General features: G+C 45.3%; 1 protein-coding gene across 3 annotated transcripts in view; it reads left to right on the top strand.

Annotated features, from left to right (window-relative positions):
• LOC144811058 (ataxin-10-like) overlaps nt 1-19,242 on the top strand; it is a 1,101,028-nt gene that overhangs the window by 493,191 nt on the left and 588,595 nt on the right. For all 3 annotated transcript variants that reach the window (XM_078673828.1, XM_078673826.1, XM_078673827.1), the window contains one exon: nt 11,740-11,913. In XM_078673828.1, the coding sequence (XP_078529954.1) occupies nt 11,740-11,913 (174 nt within the window). The remainder of the gene's footprint in view (nt 1-11,739; nt 11,914-19,242) is intronic.

The following is a 19,242-nucleotide window of genomic DNA, read 5'->3' as shown; positions in this document are numbered from 1 at the left end:
TTCGTGCTTCACATAGCGAACACCCGTACAGAGGTGCAGACCCTTTTAAATACAGATTCGACTTTGCATTTCAGCAAGATTACCCATTCATTTCCATGCAGCAGGAGGCCCATAGGAATGAAGGTGCAATTTGCGATTAGCAATTACCTCATCGCAAATTACGAATTTTTCCGACGGTGCACGGGTGTCTCAAGAACACCCTGCTGCACCCCTGAAAAAGAAATTTGGGGTCATATGGCGCACATAAATTTTGAAAACATTCCTTTACCTCAAAAACGATTTTCAACTCATAATTTGAAAACACTGCACATGGGGAAATGACTTAAAATGTCCTTAAGACACATAAAAGCATTTTTTGATTGCCTTTGCAGCATATTTCAGTCACCTTTAACATGCCTATGTAACGGAAACTTTCAAAATCTAAATTTGCCATGCACAGGTGGGAGCATATTTACAAGCAATTTGCTCCACAGACAAACTTCTTACATTGAAATGGGAAAAATAACATCAGAGACTCTCAATTACCTTATAAAGAAGCAGACACCATTATGTCCTTCTCATCAATATTAAAACCATTGCTTTTTCTCAAAAACGATTTACAAGTCATAATTTGAAAACACTCCACAACTCCTATGCACATAAAAGCCCTGTCAGTACTAATACTTCACATTTTCTCCAATTACAATTTCTCAAAGAAACAAAATCTATTTGTGAAACACTTGAGACAAAGCAACATTTGAAAAACACAACTTTCTTCATAATTTTCTCCTTAAAGCACACTATTTTCTATCTAAATTAAAGAAATTTTTTCTCACCTTAGCAAATACTTTGAGTTTCAAAACAGTCTCAGAAACACACCAATTTGTCTTCAGCAGAGCAAAAGGTATGCACTCCAGAGTCTGCAGCTATCAAAAGCACAGAAATGCTGTAATTCCTCACACAGATCTCTCATGTCACCCAATCAAAACTCTTCCCTCACTTTTTTTCAAAGCAAAACCCTTCCCCCCTCTGCCCCCTCTCTGCTTTTTCTGCATAGCAACCACCTCTTGCAAGACCTCTCACACAACAATGTTGCAATTGAACTCTGAACTCTCAGTGCACCTGCATATCCAGAGCATTCTTTCATTTAATGATTTTTTCTTCGCCACTCAAAATACATCTTTCAACGAACTCATCCATGCACACTAACTTTCTGTTTTCAGCAATCAAAATCCACCAATCACTCTTACTGCTTCATTAACACAGAAACTCCTCAGTTTTTTTCATTTTACACTCTCATTTTTTCAACTGCCATTTCATTGCCACACTTCATCTGACTGCAGGAGAACCTTCTCTCGCCATGTTTTCTGTCTGGATTGTTGGACATAGCTACATCTATTGGGCTCAAAGGTACGCTGAAAACAGGAATTTACCTAACCTCAATTTACAAGATGTGGAAATTAAGTGGTTTGGCCACAGAGGATTAAAATGTCACCAATTGATACCATTGGTGAAAACCTTTATGCATTTGCCAAAACCTGACCTGTTAATTGTGCACTGTGGAGGTAATGATTTGGGCACTTTGACTGGGGTAGGTCTGGAAATGCTTTTAAAGGACACCTTTGAGCAATTGATGGCACTTTTTCTCAGACTGCCTTGGTATATTCAAATATATGCCAAAGACAGAAATGGAGGTGGTCGAACCAATTTTGTCCACAAATTGAGAAATCGAGGAAGCATGTAAACAAATCTGTTTCAGCTTACATGAGAGACCATGGAATGGGCTCCCTGTACAACAATAACTTGCGTTACTACATGCAAGATATCTACAGAGGAGATGGAGTTCACTTCTCAGATGAGGGCAACAGAGTTTTCACTCTGAATTTAAGAATGTGCATTGGTACCTACTTATAAGTACCTAAATGTACCATAAACCCAAAAGCTCTTCTCAGAGCTACCCTACATCTGATCACTCACAATTATTATTGTACTCTAACTTTTTTCACTAATTTTCAAGAAAGTACGCTCCCCAGAACGCTTCCCGGTTCGCGAACCGAGCGCACTCCACGCAAAAAAACTAAAAAAACGGTATATATTTTTTTGCCCTGCGAGAACCTTTCAAAGCCTCCACATCAAACCTAGGGGGTCAGGGACGATCTACTATGCCCCCTTATGGTCATTTGCCCCTTCGCTTTGGCCTCCTCTTGTCTCTCGATCCTACCGAGAGACAAGATGGCGGCCGCTACGGACTGTTTGGAATGTTTACAGACGCCGAAAAACCAATCAGCTTCGCAAACCTCCGTAACGCGAAAAGTACGCGAAGCGGAGCGCTGTTACAGATATATATCTTTTTTTGAACGTTAATTTCTCAAAATCCACTGGAGCACATATATTGAGACCTAGCAAAGGCACATCGGGCTACCAGTCCCTACAATTTTGCCAAGTTTCGTGCAAATCCATTCAGCCGTTCGATTATTATTATTATTTTTTTTTTTGCCCCGCGGGGCCCTTTTAAAACCTCCACATCAAACCTAGGGGGTCAGCGAGGATCTACTATTCCCCCTTATGGTCATTTGCCCCTTCGCTTTCGCCTCCTCTTGTCTCTCGATCCTACCGAGAGACAAGATGGCGGCCGCTACGGACTGTTTGGAATGTTGACAGACGCCGGAGAACCAATCAGCTTCGCTTCACAAAGCTCCGTTGCGCGAAAAGTACGCGTCCTGGGCCGCTGCCCGGTCCGCTGTTACAGATATATATCTTTTTTTAAACGTTAATTTCTCAAAATCCACTGGAGCACATATATTGAGACCTACAAAAGGCACATCGGGCTACCAGTCCCTACAATTTTGCCAAGTTTCGTGCAAATCCATTCAGCCGTTCGGGCTAAAAGTGAGGCCAACCGCCCTATGGAAATTAACATGGGAAAAACGCGTTTTGGGACCCCCCTTTTTTCTCGGCCCCCCCTTGACGAACCCCCCCCAAATTTTCAAAGGCTGCTCAGAAACAAAATGTGCCATTTTCCTGAAAATTTCAGCCAATTCCGTCCACAAACGGCAAAGTTATTAGACATAGAATTTTCAAAAATCCCATAGAGAAAAAATCCTAACTATATATACCTACTGGCGACCGCCAGTAGGTAATATATACACATATATATATATATATATACACATATATATATATATATATACACATATATATATATATATATACACATATATATATATATATATATATTTATATATATACACATATATATATATACCCCTGTCTCGTTTTGGGAAAGAAGTCCATTGGTACTGCTTCACGGCATACAAAATTCCTGTTAAGGAATACTTCGGCCCCGCCTTCGTGCGCAGTGATCAGGGCGGTGGAGGTATTTTACCTCTGTTTGTGGCACCCAGCCCCCGCTCAATGTCTGCTGTTCACGAGGGCTGAGACAGTTTGAGGAGACTGGAGGAGCAACTTGATTAGCGGTGAGCGGACATAAGAGGACATCGAGCCCTGCTGGTTTGGGCTACCACTAAAAGAAAATGAACATTTTAGCCTCCGCCATGTTCCAGCCCATTTTGCTTCAACATATGGCATTGTGGGAGTTGTGGTGCAGTGACATTGATGTGCACTACAACAGGTGTGCTTCACGGCAAGGGGGAGGAGTTAAGCCCAGTGTCTATCTACAACCAGCAGGAAGCACTTACCAGAACATTATGTCGGGTGTAGGGCGCTGAGGAAGGCAAAATGCGCCGAAATGCATTCGCCGCCACCAGACTGTGCGTTTCTGTTAATTAAAGCTGCTCTGAACAGGAACTCCTCTGAGGTTGTCGCCTTCTTCATTTTGTGGATGGCTGTGTGGAACATTTTAAAGCGCTTACCAGTGGCGCTTTTGTGACAACCCCTGTCTCGTTTTGGGAAAGAAGTCCATTGGTACTGCTTCACGGCATACAAAATTCCTGTTAAGGAATACTTCGGCCCCGCCTTCGTGCGCAGTGATCAGGGCGGTGGAGGTATTTTACCTCTGTTTGTGGCACCCAGCCCCCGCTCAATGTCTGCTGTTTACGAGGGCTGAGACAGTTTGAGGAGACTGGAGGAGCAACTTGATTAGCGGTGAGCGGACATAGGAGGACATCGAGCCCTGCTGGTTTGGGCTACCACTAAAAGAAAACGAACATTTTAGCCTCCGCCATGTTCCAGCCCATTTTGCTTCAACATATGGCATTGTGGGAGTTGTGGTGCAGTGACATTGATGTGCACTACAACAGGTGTGCTTCACGGCAAGGGGGAGGAGTTAAGCCCAGTGTCTATCTACAACCAGCAGGAAGCACTTACCAGAACATTATGTCGGGTGTAGGGCGCTGAGGAAGGCAAAATGCGCCGAAATGCATTCGCCGCCACCAGACTGTGCGTTTCTGGTAATTAAAGCTGCTCTGAACAGGAACTCCTCTGAGGTTGTGGCCTTCTTCATTTTGTGGATGGCTGTGTGGAATATATATATATATATATTTTTTTTTTTTTTCATACCACAAGTCCTCACTGAGACCCCTCACCCTGGTGCTGTGCATACGAGCGTGGGCTTCGTATTCATATCAAAAGCTACTCCTTTCCTGGTGACGAAAGGAAATCATGCGCACTCAAAAAATGGCTTGTGTAAGTGGATGAATCAACCCAGCAAGTTTTAGCGATCAAGTCACCTTGGTCACATGAGGAACAGCATTTTTGTTTTGCAAATTAGTTTGGCACCGTTTGACAAATGTGCACAAAAGTTGTTGTTTTTTTAAACTTCATCCACCTTAGCTCCTTCAGAGAATGTTCTATACCATCTGTCAAGAGGGGGCTACAAAAAGGGGGGTCCCAATGTTCATTCCCCATGTTAATTCCCGTAAACTTTACTGTTCAATCCAGAAAACCGGTTGAGGGGAATTAGACTAAATTTAGCAAAAAGTTAAACCTTTACTCCGAAATCAAGCTTTTTGTGACTTCATGTAGATCTGTTAAACCATATTCGAAAAATGGGTCTCCCTTCCATTTTTGCTGTTACCTCATGTGTTTTTGCTGGTGTTAGATGCTTTGGGCACTGTGCCACTGCTGTCCAGTGCCACAGTGCAAGTCCTCCCTATTGTAAATGAATGTATTAATTGGTGATTCCATGATTGGCTATTGGGTTTACTTGTGAGACCCTAGTACAGTGCACCAGGAGTGCCCAGGGCTTGTAAATCCAAATCCTGCTGGTGAGCATGCATCACTGGTTGTGCCTCCCACAGAAGCAGCCTTGTAAAATATGTCTAAGGTCTGCCATTGCAGAGCCTGCATGCAGTCTGGTACTGTCATGCTGATTGGGCAAGTGCACCCACTTGCCAGTCCCAAAACCTTCCCTTTTCTTCATATCAGACACCCCTGTGGTAGGCCCAAGGGCAGGGTGCATTGTAAGTGTAAGGTAGGACATGCCCTGGTGTGTGTGGCATGTCCTAATAGTGAATTACAGCCATTTTTGTTGTTCAATATTGCAAGGCTATCTGTTCTCAATAGGCCACATTCTTATAATCCTCACTGACTCAGGGAACATGGTATACATTTGAGTGTAGTATGCCTGAACTCAGAATGATAAAATACATCTTTTAGTGAAGTTGGTTTTAACATTCTGTGTTTGAAAATACCACTTTTAGAAAGTAGGTATTTTCTTGTCTAACTATCCAAAGCCTGCCTCTGCTAGGTTGTGTACTCCTTGTCTGGAGTTTGAGTGACAGGGCTGGGGGATTCCAGGAGACAGAGTGAGTCTGCCCAGTGGTGAATAGAGAGATCTGCGTCTAGATGGGAGGGAGGAGTTGCAACTGGGACCTGAATAGGTCTGTGCCTTCCCCCCCACAGTGCTGGCTCCACCCCCTGTGGTGCGTCTGCCCTGCACTGTGAAAGAAGAGAAGGAATCATGTCAACAAAGTGCTCCAGGGCTGTGTTTTGCCTCCACAATGCTGGCTCCACCTCCTGTGGGGCGTCTGATGTTTCGCCCTGTACTGTGAAATGAAAGAAGGAGTCTTGTCAAGAGAGTGCTCCAGAACTGGTTTGGACTGGGCAAAGGCCCCTCTGCCCTCCGAGGACAAAGGATTTTGAGGTATAAATATTGGGATCCTGATCCTAAGAAATTAGATCACCTTTGGACTACAAGAAGAAACCTTTGCTGAGGAGACGAACCTGAAGAAACTGAGGATAGACTATCCCTAAGCTGAAGTGCTGCTTGGGGGATTGGCCTGCAGTGGTTCCCTGACTGCCAAAGAAAGGAGAAAGAACTTTGTGTGCTTTATTTTCAACTTGTAAAGGATCTCCAAGGGATTGGAACAGAGCCTGCCTCCTGCTGAAGTCTCAGGGACAACAGACTTCAAACCCCAGCTTCCCAGAGTTCTTTGGAAGTGCCTGCTGCTGCTTCTGAGGGACTGCGTGTCGCAATGAGCTGGAAGGGCGACTCAACGAGGAAGAAGCGTGTCGCCGTCACTGCTGCTGCCGTCGCATCGTGAATGTAGGAGCTGTAGCTGTCATATAGCACCGCATCAAGAGATGCATCTCGCAACGAAGAGGAAGCGTGTCGCCGTCGCTGCTGCTGCCGTCGCAACTCCAAGGGAGGGTGTTGCCACTGTAGCTGTCGTATTGCACAGCATCAGGAGAAGAGTCTTGCAACAAGGGAGAAGCGTGTCGCCGTCGGAGCTGCTGCGGTCGAATCATGGATGTCGCCGCTGTAGTTGTCGCATTGTGCGGAAGCTTCTCGCAACGTCGGAGAAGAGTGCGCAGCCAAGGCTGTTACCGTCGCATCGCTGAAGAAGGGTGTCGCTGCTGCAGCTGACGCATTGAACCAAGACTCGTCGCATCCTTGGAGAAGCGTGCTGCATCTGGAAGATCTTCACGTCTTTATTTCTTTGCACCGCTGCAACATTACTTGTTGTGGAAGCGCAACGCATCGTAAGGTACATTGACGCAAAGTGTCGCATCTTAAGAACTGAACTGAACTAAGCTAAAACTACCATCTTAAGTATAGTATTGTGTATTTTTGTCGTTTATGGTCTTGTGGTAAATCTATATAAAGAATACTTATTTTTAATATACAACTGTGTGGTGTCCATCTGTAGTGTTGTCACTGGGTTACTGTATGTGGTTACAAATGCTTTACACACTGCCTCTGAGATAAGCCTGTCTGCTCGTGCCAAGCTACCAAGGGGGGGAGCAGCGATTATTTTAGAAGTGTACCCCCTTACCCTGACTAGAGGCAAGGGTCCCTATTTGTCACAAGTACCTACCTGTGCCAACTAGAGACCCCCAAATCTAACAAAGAGGTAACCAGGTTGGGCTTGAATGGTATATCTGAACAGTTGGTTGTGCTGTACCAGAAAATGTAAACAAATGGGCACCTCTGACTGGCATGGGGATGTTTTTCTCTCTTCAGCTATTTTGGCACCCCGGGCCCAGTCCTGCTCTACAGTGATGTAATTGGCTGGTCTTCAACTCAGACTAAAATGTTGTGGCAGCCATAACAGGATTCTGTCTGTGTGTGCTGAAAATATTTCACAAATATGGTATAAGTAGGCTGGATAGGTGCATCCAGACCCCCAGGCACTTGTGGAAGGAGGGGGACCTATAGAGACCCTCCCCTCAGACCGTATAATAATCTTTTTTTTTCTTTTTCGTACTGTGGTACACCGGTTGGAGCCATCGCTCCAGCTTAACCCCCATAGCACCGCAGTACCATACAAGCTTCCCCCGAAAATAGTTCTTATCCAAAGAACATGTGCAGTGGGGAGTTTGCTAAATATGATTACCAAAAACACAAACATTCACTGAAAAAAACAAAGGACCACCAAAACCGTTCCTATATTTTGCTGTAGGGGCGCCTTATTGTCAGCTGTTGCCGCTAGTACTTTGTCCAATTGCAGGTGGAGCAAAGCCTCCGCATCTGCTGACTTGCCACCCTCCTCCTCTGCGGGCAGCGGGGAGGGCTCCCTTGTGTTGTACTGCGTGCCCCCAGCTTTAACTTTCTGTATACGCATTGTGGAGCTCAGGAGGGTAGAACTAAGTTGTAATGTGTATGCAACCCCCGATTACTTCCTGCTAGTCCTGAATGGTTTTCATTATCCAGACTTCCAAAGTGAAGCCTGACTGTTGAGTCCAACATGCGTTTTGGTTTTCCGGAGCCGCTAGAGCCTTCAGTTTCGGTCCTGTTGGGTGAACGTGGACTTCTACTTAACTGTGCTAGCCCCTGTGGTGCCCAGGCCCAATCTCTTCCTCCGTCTACAGCAGCTTCATGAACGAGTCCCGTGTTCTGAGTATTCCTAGATTGCTGCTGATCGCTGATCCTATGGATGTTCCTGCGTGAACATAGACTCTTCTCAAATATTATCAAGGAGGGTCCAGCTCTCCCAGTTTTTTCTTATGTAGGCCCCACTGAGCTTCCTCCCAAAGCCAGACCCTATGGCCCGTGTGCCACATTCCCTCTGGCGCGTGTGCCACATTCCCTCTGGGGTTAAGGGGAGCCTCTTTGCTTGTTTTGGGCCTCAATGGGGGCTCCGATCTCCCGCATGGGTGTCAGCCAAAACCCGGCACTCACCAGGGGTGGGCGCGTTCCCCCACCCTTTTCCTGAGTCCCGCTGTTCTCCTCACCTTCTGGAAGTTTCTGAGTCTGTGCAGGGTTCTAAGTCAGCTGCCCGCCGGGCCGGCTCCTCCCGACCAAACCAGGCAGTCGGCCCTCAGGTGCACTCCCTCATGATCCTGGGCCAGGTATCTTCAGCTCCACCACCGCCAAAAGTCCTTCGCAGTTTTGCGTTTTTTAATTCTCTTCAGGGCCCGCTATGGCATCCAACCTGGCCATTTCCTCCGCGGGGCGTCACAGGTCAAGGTCTACGCCAACAGAGCCTCCAATCTCTGCGCAAGCCACAGTCTAGCTTCCGACAGCCGTGCAGGGTGAGTGGCGACTCCCTGATCCTGGGCCCTCCTCTCTGTCCGCCCATGCAGCCTGAGGCCCAGCATCTGCAATTCCAGGGCGGCGGCGCAGTGTGGAGGCTGCTGGTGGCCCACGACTGCTATGCGTAGTCCGGGCTCTTCATGACACGTGCTCCAGACTCTCGTGCCCCGGGGCCTCACAGGACAGGGTCCGCTACTCCTGAGCCCCCAGTTACCTCCACCACCGCCGTCAGGCTTCAGCAAACTACTCAGGGCGGGCAGCAACTCGCGAAGAGCAGGCCTCCCTCTCCTTCTGCTACGCCTCTCCTGGGCACTCAGCTCGCGTCTTTGCCGTCGATCCTCCCCTCAAACTCCGCCAGTTTCCGGGGGCACCTAGCTTCACCCCTTTCACCGCTTAATGTTTTTGTCAGAGGTAATTCTCCGTTCGGGAGCTGCGGAACCAGCCGGCCCTCGGAGAATCGCAGGATTTCATTAGGCCAGGACGGAGCCTCTCTTTAAACGTCCACCACGTTGGTGCTCTCTGCCCACTTGGGTGGTTCTATTAATGAAAGCCGTGTGGGCCTAAGGAGTCCCCTTAGCTACAGTGTTGTCTCCATTTGTAATAATGAGAGGGAGGAACCCCAGGACAAAGTCCAACCCAGGTTGGTTGTTTGGTGAATGTATGGAACCTTGGTCAATTGAAACAGTTAGGGACACCATTGCCAAAGGACGCTTGAAGAGTAAGGTGTATTATGATATTTAGAATGGTACCAGGCAGGCAAACATCAGGGTTGGAGATTGGATTTGCATAAAGAATCCTGTATTTGTAATAAAAGGCAATAGTAAATTGTATGAACCAGAGAAAGTAGTGGAAGTTTTGCATAATGCTGTACACCTCAGTAATGGTAAAGTGTGGAATCTAAAACAAGTGGCTTTGCGCAACAGAGATGTGTGGAGTAAGGAAGGTCTCAACAGAAGTAATGTAAACTTGTGTGACATGGATGAAGTTGGAAATGAATCTGAGGTGCAGGAGGGGGCAAAGAATGGAGTCAGTTTTTCTAATTCGCATGAGTTGGAAATTGCCTCGTCAAGTATCTCTAGGGACCCTGGAACAAATGTTCCATCTACAAGTGATTCTGCAGAAACAAGTACCTCCCTTCCAATAGGTAACCAAGATTAATTGCAGAGTGATGCTGGTGTTGTTCAAGAGGAGATTGAATCTTATTTAGATAGGGAAGTGGGCACAGAGAATAGGAGAATCAGACGTCCACCCAAATGGTTAAAAGACTTTATTGTGGAAGGATGTAAGATAGTTTTTTGTATTCGGGGGAGGGTTATGCAGTTAGGTTTTGTTCCTGCTATCTGTTTAGTTTTCTCATTTTAAAGGGGGGGGGTGTGTTGTGGCTTGTGCATGTGTTTCTTCCAGGTCCTGCATGCCCTTGTGTGTTGTAATCTTTTGTATTATGTTATGCATGCTGCAATGCTGGTGTGACTGGCGTCCGTATATGCATTGTTCTGTTTCATATAGGTACCCTAATATAGGTCCGGGTAGCATCATACCCTTTCACCTATATCACCTCCCCTACCCTACAAAGTAACAAGCCTTTTAGGATGAACCTTTACCTAGTTCTAGACCTGGGCGCAGAAAGGGGGTTTCCCTGAACAATGGCGTTCTATTACTTCATCTTTAGACTGTTACAGTATGAATGAATATTCAAGAGGGTTCTTGGAAACTATGCTGGGGCTACACCACCTTTCTACACCACTTTCCTCCCCATATCTACGTACACAGTTCATCCCATACGTCATTCTCATACCCAACAATGGCTAATAAAAGAAACAAGGGACAAAGGAACCTTAGATACTTTCTGTGTAAATACAGCACCTCTTGCTAGGGTAGGCTAGAGGGAACCAAGATTTCCAAGCCGACACACTGACCAGAGACGCTGAGGCTCCTGCATGCAGACGCTTCAGCTGATAGCGGTCTAAACAACCCTTGCGGGCAGTCCAACTCGAGACCAGGACGGAGTCCTGCATTCTCTTACTCTTCAGGTAATGGGGTTAAACCAAACCTAGAGGTAGTCTTGGCTTTAAACCTACTCACATGCTAAGTACACTTAGGTACATCTAGATGGGCGATCTTGACTTGCCGTTTCTTGTCTTGGCCCGGCAGCTGCTTGCCTTCCATGGAGAAGGAATTCCTCCCCTCAAGGTCATCAAATATTACGTCGCCTTCTATTTGTATGGGGAAGTGGGCGTGGCATTCAAAACCTGTAAGCCCCTGCGCTTCCTCTCTGTGATTTCCATGCCCTGTTGTTCCCATTCTACTTGGCGTGACCATGGCCAATGGGAACCAATAGGTCATATTAACTCCAGGCGGGAATCTAATACTGCCAGCCTCATCGTCGTCATCTGACACCCACCTTGCATGAGCTATGTGGTTCTTCAGGGGACCAGGAGCCTGGGGCGTCCATCTTCTCTGCCGACCAGAGACTGTTCTCTGGAGGAACACGGCGTAGTAAGGCTGTCTCACCATGCGTCCTCCTTGTGAAAACATCCATCTGATTTATATTCAAAACAGAATGTTAGATCTTAAAACAATTAAATAGCTAACAAGGTTCACGTCATAAATGTTGTGAAGAAGTCATACACAATCCATACAGAAAAAAATTTGGAAGACCGAATAAGAAAATGCATTACCGAATCTGAAACCTCCTCTTTAACTTTACTGCTGAAAAAGGTCTATGTGTATGAGTAAATGCCTATTTATTCTCTAAAATGTACCTTTGCATGTGTTTTATGCCGTTTGTAATATGTCTTTACCTCTCCTCTTGCTTTCTTTTGAAGGACCTGCTTAAAGCACAAGGACGATAAAGTTATGTCCTATGGCTCGATGGTGTTATTCACCTGTCTTGATTCAGACAAAGTTGTTGAGTTACTGGAGGACGAGAAGAATTTGGAATTAGCTGTTGGTGTAATTGCTGCCTACAGGAAGCTACCCGAGATCGAGTCGGAGTGGACGTATGTATTTTCTTTTCAGTACAGCACTTCATATAGAAATATTCTTTGGTCATAAAAAGACTTATCATTCCATCCTTCTGAGATCGGTAAATTAAGCACTAAGTTGGGTAGTTTTCATGTATGTTATTTACAGCGTTCAAAGATGGCTGAAGTGCATTATAAGTGTATAAAAAGAAGTTATTATTGTTATTATTATTATGCAAAAACAAGTTATTATTATGGCCCACGTGTTGTGATGAAGAATGCTTTGGTCGGACAGCACTGCAGGAAATCTGAGCAGTCTGGAGAGAAAGACTCTATTTCATTTAGAGGAGTGTTAGCTTAGGAGCACTGATGCTGGGGTGGCTACCAGGCCTTCCAGACATAAGTCGTAGTGCATGCCTAAGTAATCTCAGGGCAAGAACGCATACCCCCTGGGGTCTGTGTCACTTATTCATGATTCTTTACTCTGCAGAAATTCCGGTTTGATGAAGAACTGAGAAATCCTATTCTTACGTGCACAGGTATGCTTGCATATACTTTTCTAAAAGTAGTATCTTTGGTGGATTTCTTCAGTAACCTAAGTTGGTCACTACTAATCATTGAAGAGACATATTAGTTTCTTCCAAGGAACTGTGTGTAAGATATAATTAAGGATCCCTGTTTTCTGTTTTTACTGATTTTTACAGATAAATACAGACAAAAAAAAATTATTTTCTTGTCTGTATTTATAAACAAGCATTGGAAATGCAATAGGTCTCGCAGCATTAGAGTTAGTGCTTTTAGAATTGTTTATGGGTTTTTTTTGTAAATCTTTAGCATTTTTGTTTCCTGTAGCCAATGCTAAAGAATTACAAATAAAAAAGGCCATAAACAATTTTAAAAGCTCTAACTCAAATGCTCCGAGACCTATTGCACTGTGTGAGGGTGAGGGGTTGAGGGTGAGTGAGGGTGAGGGTGAGTGAGGGTGAGTGAGGGTGAGTGAGGGTGAGTGAGGGTGAGTGAGGGTGAGGGGTTGAGGGGGAGGGGTCGAGGGGGAGGGGTTGAGGGTGAGTGAGGGTGAGGGGTTGAGGGTGAGGGGTTGAGGGTGAGTGAGGGTGAGGGGTTGAGGGTGAGGGGTTGATGGTGAGTGAGGGTGAGGGGTTGAGGGTGAGTGAGGGTGAGGGGTTGAGGGTGAGTGAGGATGAGTGAGGGTGAGTGAGGGGTTGAGGGTGAGGGGTTGAGGGTGAGTGAGGGTGAGGTGTTGAGGGTGAGTGAGGGTGAGGGTGAGTGAGGGTGAGGGGTTGAGGGTGAGTGAGGGTGAGGGGTTGAGGGTGAGTGAGGGTGAGTGAGGGTGAGGGTGAGTGAGGGTGAGGGTGAGGGGTTGAGGGTGAGGGGTTGAGGGTGAGTGAGGGTGAGGGGTTGAGGGTGAGGGGTTGAGGGTGAGTGTGGGTGAGGGGTTGAGGGTGAGTGAGGGTGAGGGTGAGGTGTTGAGGGGGAGGGGTCGAGGGTGAGGGTGAGTGAGGGTGAGTGAGGGTGAGGGGTTTGAGGGTGAGTGAGGGTGAGGGGTTGAGGGTGAGTGAGGGTGAGGGGTTGAGGGTGAGTGAGGGTGAGGGGTTGAGGGTGAGTGAGGGTGAGTGGCGTCGGTGCGGTGAGAGGCGGATGTGTGGCGACACAACAACAAAGAAGCAGCGAAAACAAAGCAACATATGGCTGGGGAGTTGCAAAGACCGTTAATTAATTATAAAGGGAGGTGAGATAATGAGAGCACGTGCTCAGTCCCCTTGAAGGGGAGGGGGCAATGGCGGGCGCGAGGCAGAGACTGCAGAGTGATGCGAGGCTCCGGCGGGGTGGAGTGTGCCTTACTGGCACTATTGTCTGTTTAACACATGCCCATTGCACATCAAGTTACGCCCTTAAATTAATTTCACATTTTACCTTTCCTAACATTGATTTTTTTTTTAAACCAGAAGGAAAATGTATAATTGTAAAGTTGGCTGTCATCCTTTGCAACACTTATTGGCTTCTCAATGAGTTTGAAATGGAACTGCAGGCTTTTTTTAACCAAATTTTTCAGTGGAATATACATGTTTTAACTGAAATAACCTCTCTCAGAAACATAAATAAGCGCAACAGGATACCATCGTACCTAAAGAAAGACTCAAACTGCTAGATACAAGCGGCTGGACCCATCGTAAAAAGAGGAGCAATGGGAAGCAAAGTTCTGGCAGTTTGTGCAAGCACCGATGCCACAGCTGGTAACTGTGCTAGAGGCCGGCGCTTGAGATACCATTCAAAGAGTATAACTCTGTCATAAGCAGCGAGGATACTAGGGCAGCGACGCTCAAGTCTAAATTAAACTTGTTGTTGAATGGTCTGCAGCAGATTCTTTGAAGTCACAACAGGATAAGAACGCAAACTCCGAAAGTGACGGGTGGGAACTCCAAGCTGCTGACATCACTGAGGTGCAGGAAGAGGTTGAAAAGAAGAGGTCCGAATGAACTACAGACTTGGGTATAGGTCCCGTTTTCTATTTCATGGGCGCCTTACTACATGCGGAGGAAGATGAGGATAACTACGCTCATTAAACACTACTAACACTCGCTTCCGCCAATATCCTGCATATAGGTACTGTCCGTCTTTTAACTTGCACTTACCTGGGTGTGGGCGGCCTCCCGTCTGCTTGGGGCTCACGAAGCCAGATGTTTTCCAACAAGTGGTAAAAATCCACACTGTTTTTACAGCCTTACTCGCGCCGTACCGGCCAATATGGCCTTACCACAGCCCAACAGCACGCCATAGAGACATGCGCATGCGTGTAAGGGCTGGACGAAGCGGCAGGTGTGACGTAGCCAACTCGCCAATAGACCTAACAAAAGACTGTGGGGTATACTATTAGCGGAACGACAATATTGAAGTGGTTATATTTTGATACAGACATAACTTCAAATGAAAATTGAGTTAAAGTAATATTATTTTAAGGAAAAATATACATATTTTATTATATGAGTAGAAATACTGCACTTTTCACGTTTGCAGTATACTTCGAATATGGAATCTAAACTGAGCCATTCATTATTTTTCTGAAGTCGCAATAAAAACAATACTGATAAATACAATGTTTGTTGATTTTCTTTAGTGATGGCGCCACTTGAAGGAGTAAAAAAAATGAAGGAAACTTACATCCAAAATGTTTCACCGTTTTCTACCGGGTTCCCAAAAACAAAACAAGTATTGTCCGTATTGCGGAAACCTGAATGAAGAATAAATGAATATTGTAACAAAATACAGAGAGAGTAAGAGGCAACGAGTAACGGCTTGAGGAGGTGAGGGAAGGGCTAAAGGCAACAATGTCACCGGGTGAAAAAAAAGCGAAAGAGAAAGCAGGGTAACCTGACCCAGGAGGGGGGAGGAGGGAGGAGAAATGCGTCTCGGCCGGAGCAGGGGGCGGAGCAGGGAGAGCGGGCTTTGAAATGTACTTCACACGGCCGGCCGGTCGTGAAACTGAAAGCATGGCCGGCCGGCCGTGAAAGCCTTTGATGCCGCAGGGGGTGGAGCGGCACCAGCTGGGAGAGTAGGCAAGGCAGGCGGCTGGGGGCATGTGCACGCGCTTTTAAGCTCAATGCGCATGCGCATTGAGCTTAAATTTCTCATGCACTGCAAGGAATCGCCACGATTCCTTGCAAGTTGGATAAAGAGTGGATAAGCCACCATAGTCTCGCTTGCTCGATGCGCATGCGCATCGACAGGCGAGACCTAAAAAGGAAAATTGGTTGCTTTTTCAGTAATTCTTAATACTGTTTGCCATGCCTGCCAGGCCAATAGCTGTATGGATTGATAGGTAAGAGGGTTAAAAAAGAAGGACTTTTAGTAATGCGGCTTTACCAGCATGAGATATGCACAAGGTTGTTACTGAAATTTGCATATTTTCAAATAAGCGCATTGATTTATCTTCTGCGGGTGTTCACAGCACTTAAACCTGGCAGGCATTCAAGCATGAGTGCATATCTATTGGTTAAATAAATGTGGAAATATACTAATTTCCGCTTCATTTTTCCACAAAACCCCAAATAAATATGGATAAATACAGATAAAATCAGCAAAAAATAAATATGGACGGAAATGTAAAAAAAAAAAAAATGCCATAAAACTGGAAGCTTTACATATAATCCTGTAAAATATAATACGTTTGTTTCCTTACACGTCCATTATACAGAAGAAGATACATCTCTATCACAGGAACATCATCAGAATAAGCAGCTGTCTGCCCAGAGATGGCCCGCCAGTTAACTCCTTGAAGACATTTTGTGAATAGCAGTCCAGACTCTTTCCCATTTAGATCCATAAAGCTGCCAGTAGCCTCCGATGGAGACTCATTGTTAATTTGATAAGGCCATGCATGCAACAAAAATCAAATTATAGTGTTAATTTCACATATATTGCTGCAACTAAATACATGAGAGCTAAGATTGGGCTGGCTGAACAGAACCAGAGATAGATAGTTTAAGGGAGAAAGGGCAGACTAAAGGGATGAAATGTGGCCAAATTGCCATCTACTTGGACAAAATTTCGTAAATTATTTATTCAGTTTTGGTTTTTGTGTTAGACTGTGATGGAGTTTTCCACTAGTAACGTGAAGAAGGGCAGTGCTGGAGTTTTAGGGGTCTGCTTACTGTGCAGGCTTCTTCTTTATAGTTCATCAAACTGCATGAGCTTCCAAGATGGGAATGGAAACAATCCTTATAAATAACCCTTTCCAATTATGGCGGTCTGTCCTCTGGAGGTTATCAGAGTTTTCCAGTCCAAGATGGTGGTCTTTTCCTCAATCCCAGTTCGGGTCTGAAGCATAAATAAAAGAGGCTTTTGAGAGGAAGCTGCATCGCAGAGTGTTTTGCTCCATCGCAGAGCATTTGCTCTCAAATATTTAGTTGCGATACTTGACCCTACTATTTTTCTCCCTGATTTTTTTATGTATCAGGTTGGATTGTTCATTTCTGGATTCTTTTCTTGCTATTGTCTAACTCTTTTCACCTTCCTGATGGTAGGAAGACTTTGGCATATGAGCCTCTAAAGGAGACATTGAACTCCTTTCATATATTTTATTTTGTGCATGGTGGCACTATGATTCAAGGAGGAGTCACCCTTTCCTTGGGCATTCTACAAGGGCACTTCATAGATCTTATTAGAGACCGATTCCGATACTGGCAGGAAGAGCGCCTGCCTGCATCATACTCTGTTGTTCGGATTCCCTTCTGACTGAGCCATTCCGATGGGCTCGGTCGGAAGGAAATCCGATTCGGTTTACCCTGCAGTAATTTCCCGGCTGGCTCTTTCCAGCCGAGGAATTACGATGGCAGTTTCCCACTGCCTTTTTGGGTTGGCCTTTACAGCACAGAAAAACATTAGGAAACAGCTTTCGGGGTCCCCGGCAGGGTCCCCATGGGTGCAAGGCTGCCGAATGGTGCTTGATCCCTGCACCCAGTGGCAGGCACCTCGATGCAAGGATGAACTGCACCTCTGCTCTTTTCAATGAGAGCATGCATTCCGTTCAGAATGCATGCTTCCATTAAAAAGAATAGACATGCGACCGAACAGGGTTCGGTCGCATCCTACTTCCAGAGCTGGAACCGACAACAGGAGGTCGTTCGGTTCCAGTTCCTGACCAATTTCGGACGGACTCCGGTCCATCCGACATCGGAATCGACCCCTTGGTGTCCAGTCCTTGACATTTTTCATTTCTTTTTTATTACGTTTTATTTAAACTTTGAGTTTACAGACTGTTTTGAAAAGCACACCTCAAAAGAGCATTCTTGATGTAGCATTTTATGGGATTTAAATGCTTTGGCTTGTTCTCTTTCCAGGAGAGCAATCCTCAAAGCAGATCAGCGTAGTGCACCATGTCGGCAACAGTTAATCCCACTAGTGCCTTTGTGCTGAGGATGTTTGCTACTTTCTTTAGATAAGGCTGTTGCCAAAGTTGATCCGTATTAGATGAACACTGGTCTCTGTGTCAAATTTGATGACCACTATGCAACATTATAAGATATGGACTATAGTATAATCTTACTCTTTTTTATTCAGCGGTCATGTTCTCTCGCTTATCCAGACTCAATGGGTGTGAAGAAAAGGGCAGTTTATCCTAATCTTTATAAGCATGACTAGGGCATCACTCCTAAAACAAGTGTTTTGCAGGCTTCCTTTAATTATCGCCATCATTTCTGTGTGTATTGATAGAAACATACAATGATGCAGTAGTATAAAATAAACCTTAGATCATGCTTCTCTAGCAAAGAGGCTAAGTATTCGTAATTTGTTGAAATTGACACAGATGCATTTTCTTATAATTTCATTTAAGAGTAGATATTCTGCCTGGACCGGGGCATTGAAATTTGCAGCTGTGGCTTTTTCCCCACAATTGGGAATGTGTTGCTGTTGATGCATAATCCATAATTTGCTGCATAATCTGCAGATTTGAACAAAAAAAAGTTTCTAGCTCAAACAGATCAAAAGTTGGTAAAAAGGCAGTAACACATGTTCACGTGCAGAGGAAGGCCCTTTGCAAATGTTGACTGATCGTTCTGATACTTATTATTGTATTTGAGTATCAGACTTGTGGTAAATAAATAATTAATTACCGGTTCTATTTTTGACTGGATACAATATAAACAGATAGCTCAATAAATAAGAGTCAAGATACGAGGTAGCTGAAGTTGACAGGCTTTAATTAAGCATAAAAGGACAGGAACAGGACAGCCTGTACGGGAATAGGATGGCAGGGCCCGGCAGCTGCCGGGGCAGGATCTGGGAATGGCTAGCAAATTTTAATAACAGTGCACAATATTTATAGTTAAAACAAAATACATTATATTCAATACAGGGGGCGTAGCAGTAGGCGGAGTTTGTAGCAGTCGCGAAAGATAAGGCATAAAGTGGGTGTAACAAGAGGTGTGTACAGGGCGTATACATAGACATGTGATGCAAACGTAACAGAATATGTCATAAATGGGGCGGAAACATGGAGGGGGCTACCTGAGCAGCTGAGACCTTTAACCTAGTGGTGCGCGCAAACTGACAATGACGTGTTACTAGGGAGAACTGGGGGCTATGACTTCTGCCCTAGAAGAGGAGACTAAAGTCTGGAGGGTCAGAGCGACATGTACCCAGGCATATCTATTATCTGGTGTTTAGAGTACATGTTGATAGAATCCAAAAGTTATCAGGGCAAAGGCTAACAGACATTAAGACTGGTGCATGCATTATTCTACATGTATTGCGGGTGCAAGGAATATTCTATGAATATTAATACAGTATTTCTCTTACATGGAGACATAAAGGCTAGACCATGACGGAAACTATTGATGTGATTCAGTA

Source organism: Lissotriton helveticus, chromosome 1_1 (assembly GCF_964261635.1).
Source record: "Lissotriton helveticus chromosome 1_1, aLisHel1.1, whole genome shotgun sequence".
Taxonomy (NCBI): Eukaryota; Metazoa; Chordata; class Amphibia; order Caudata; family Salamandridae; genus Lissotriton; species Lissotriton helveticus.
Note: the sequence above shows the minus strand (reverse complement) of the source record. Positions and strands in the feature narration are given on the sequence as shown.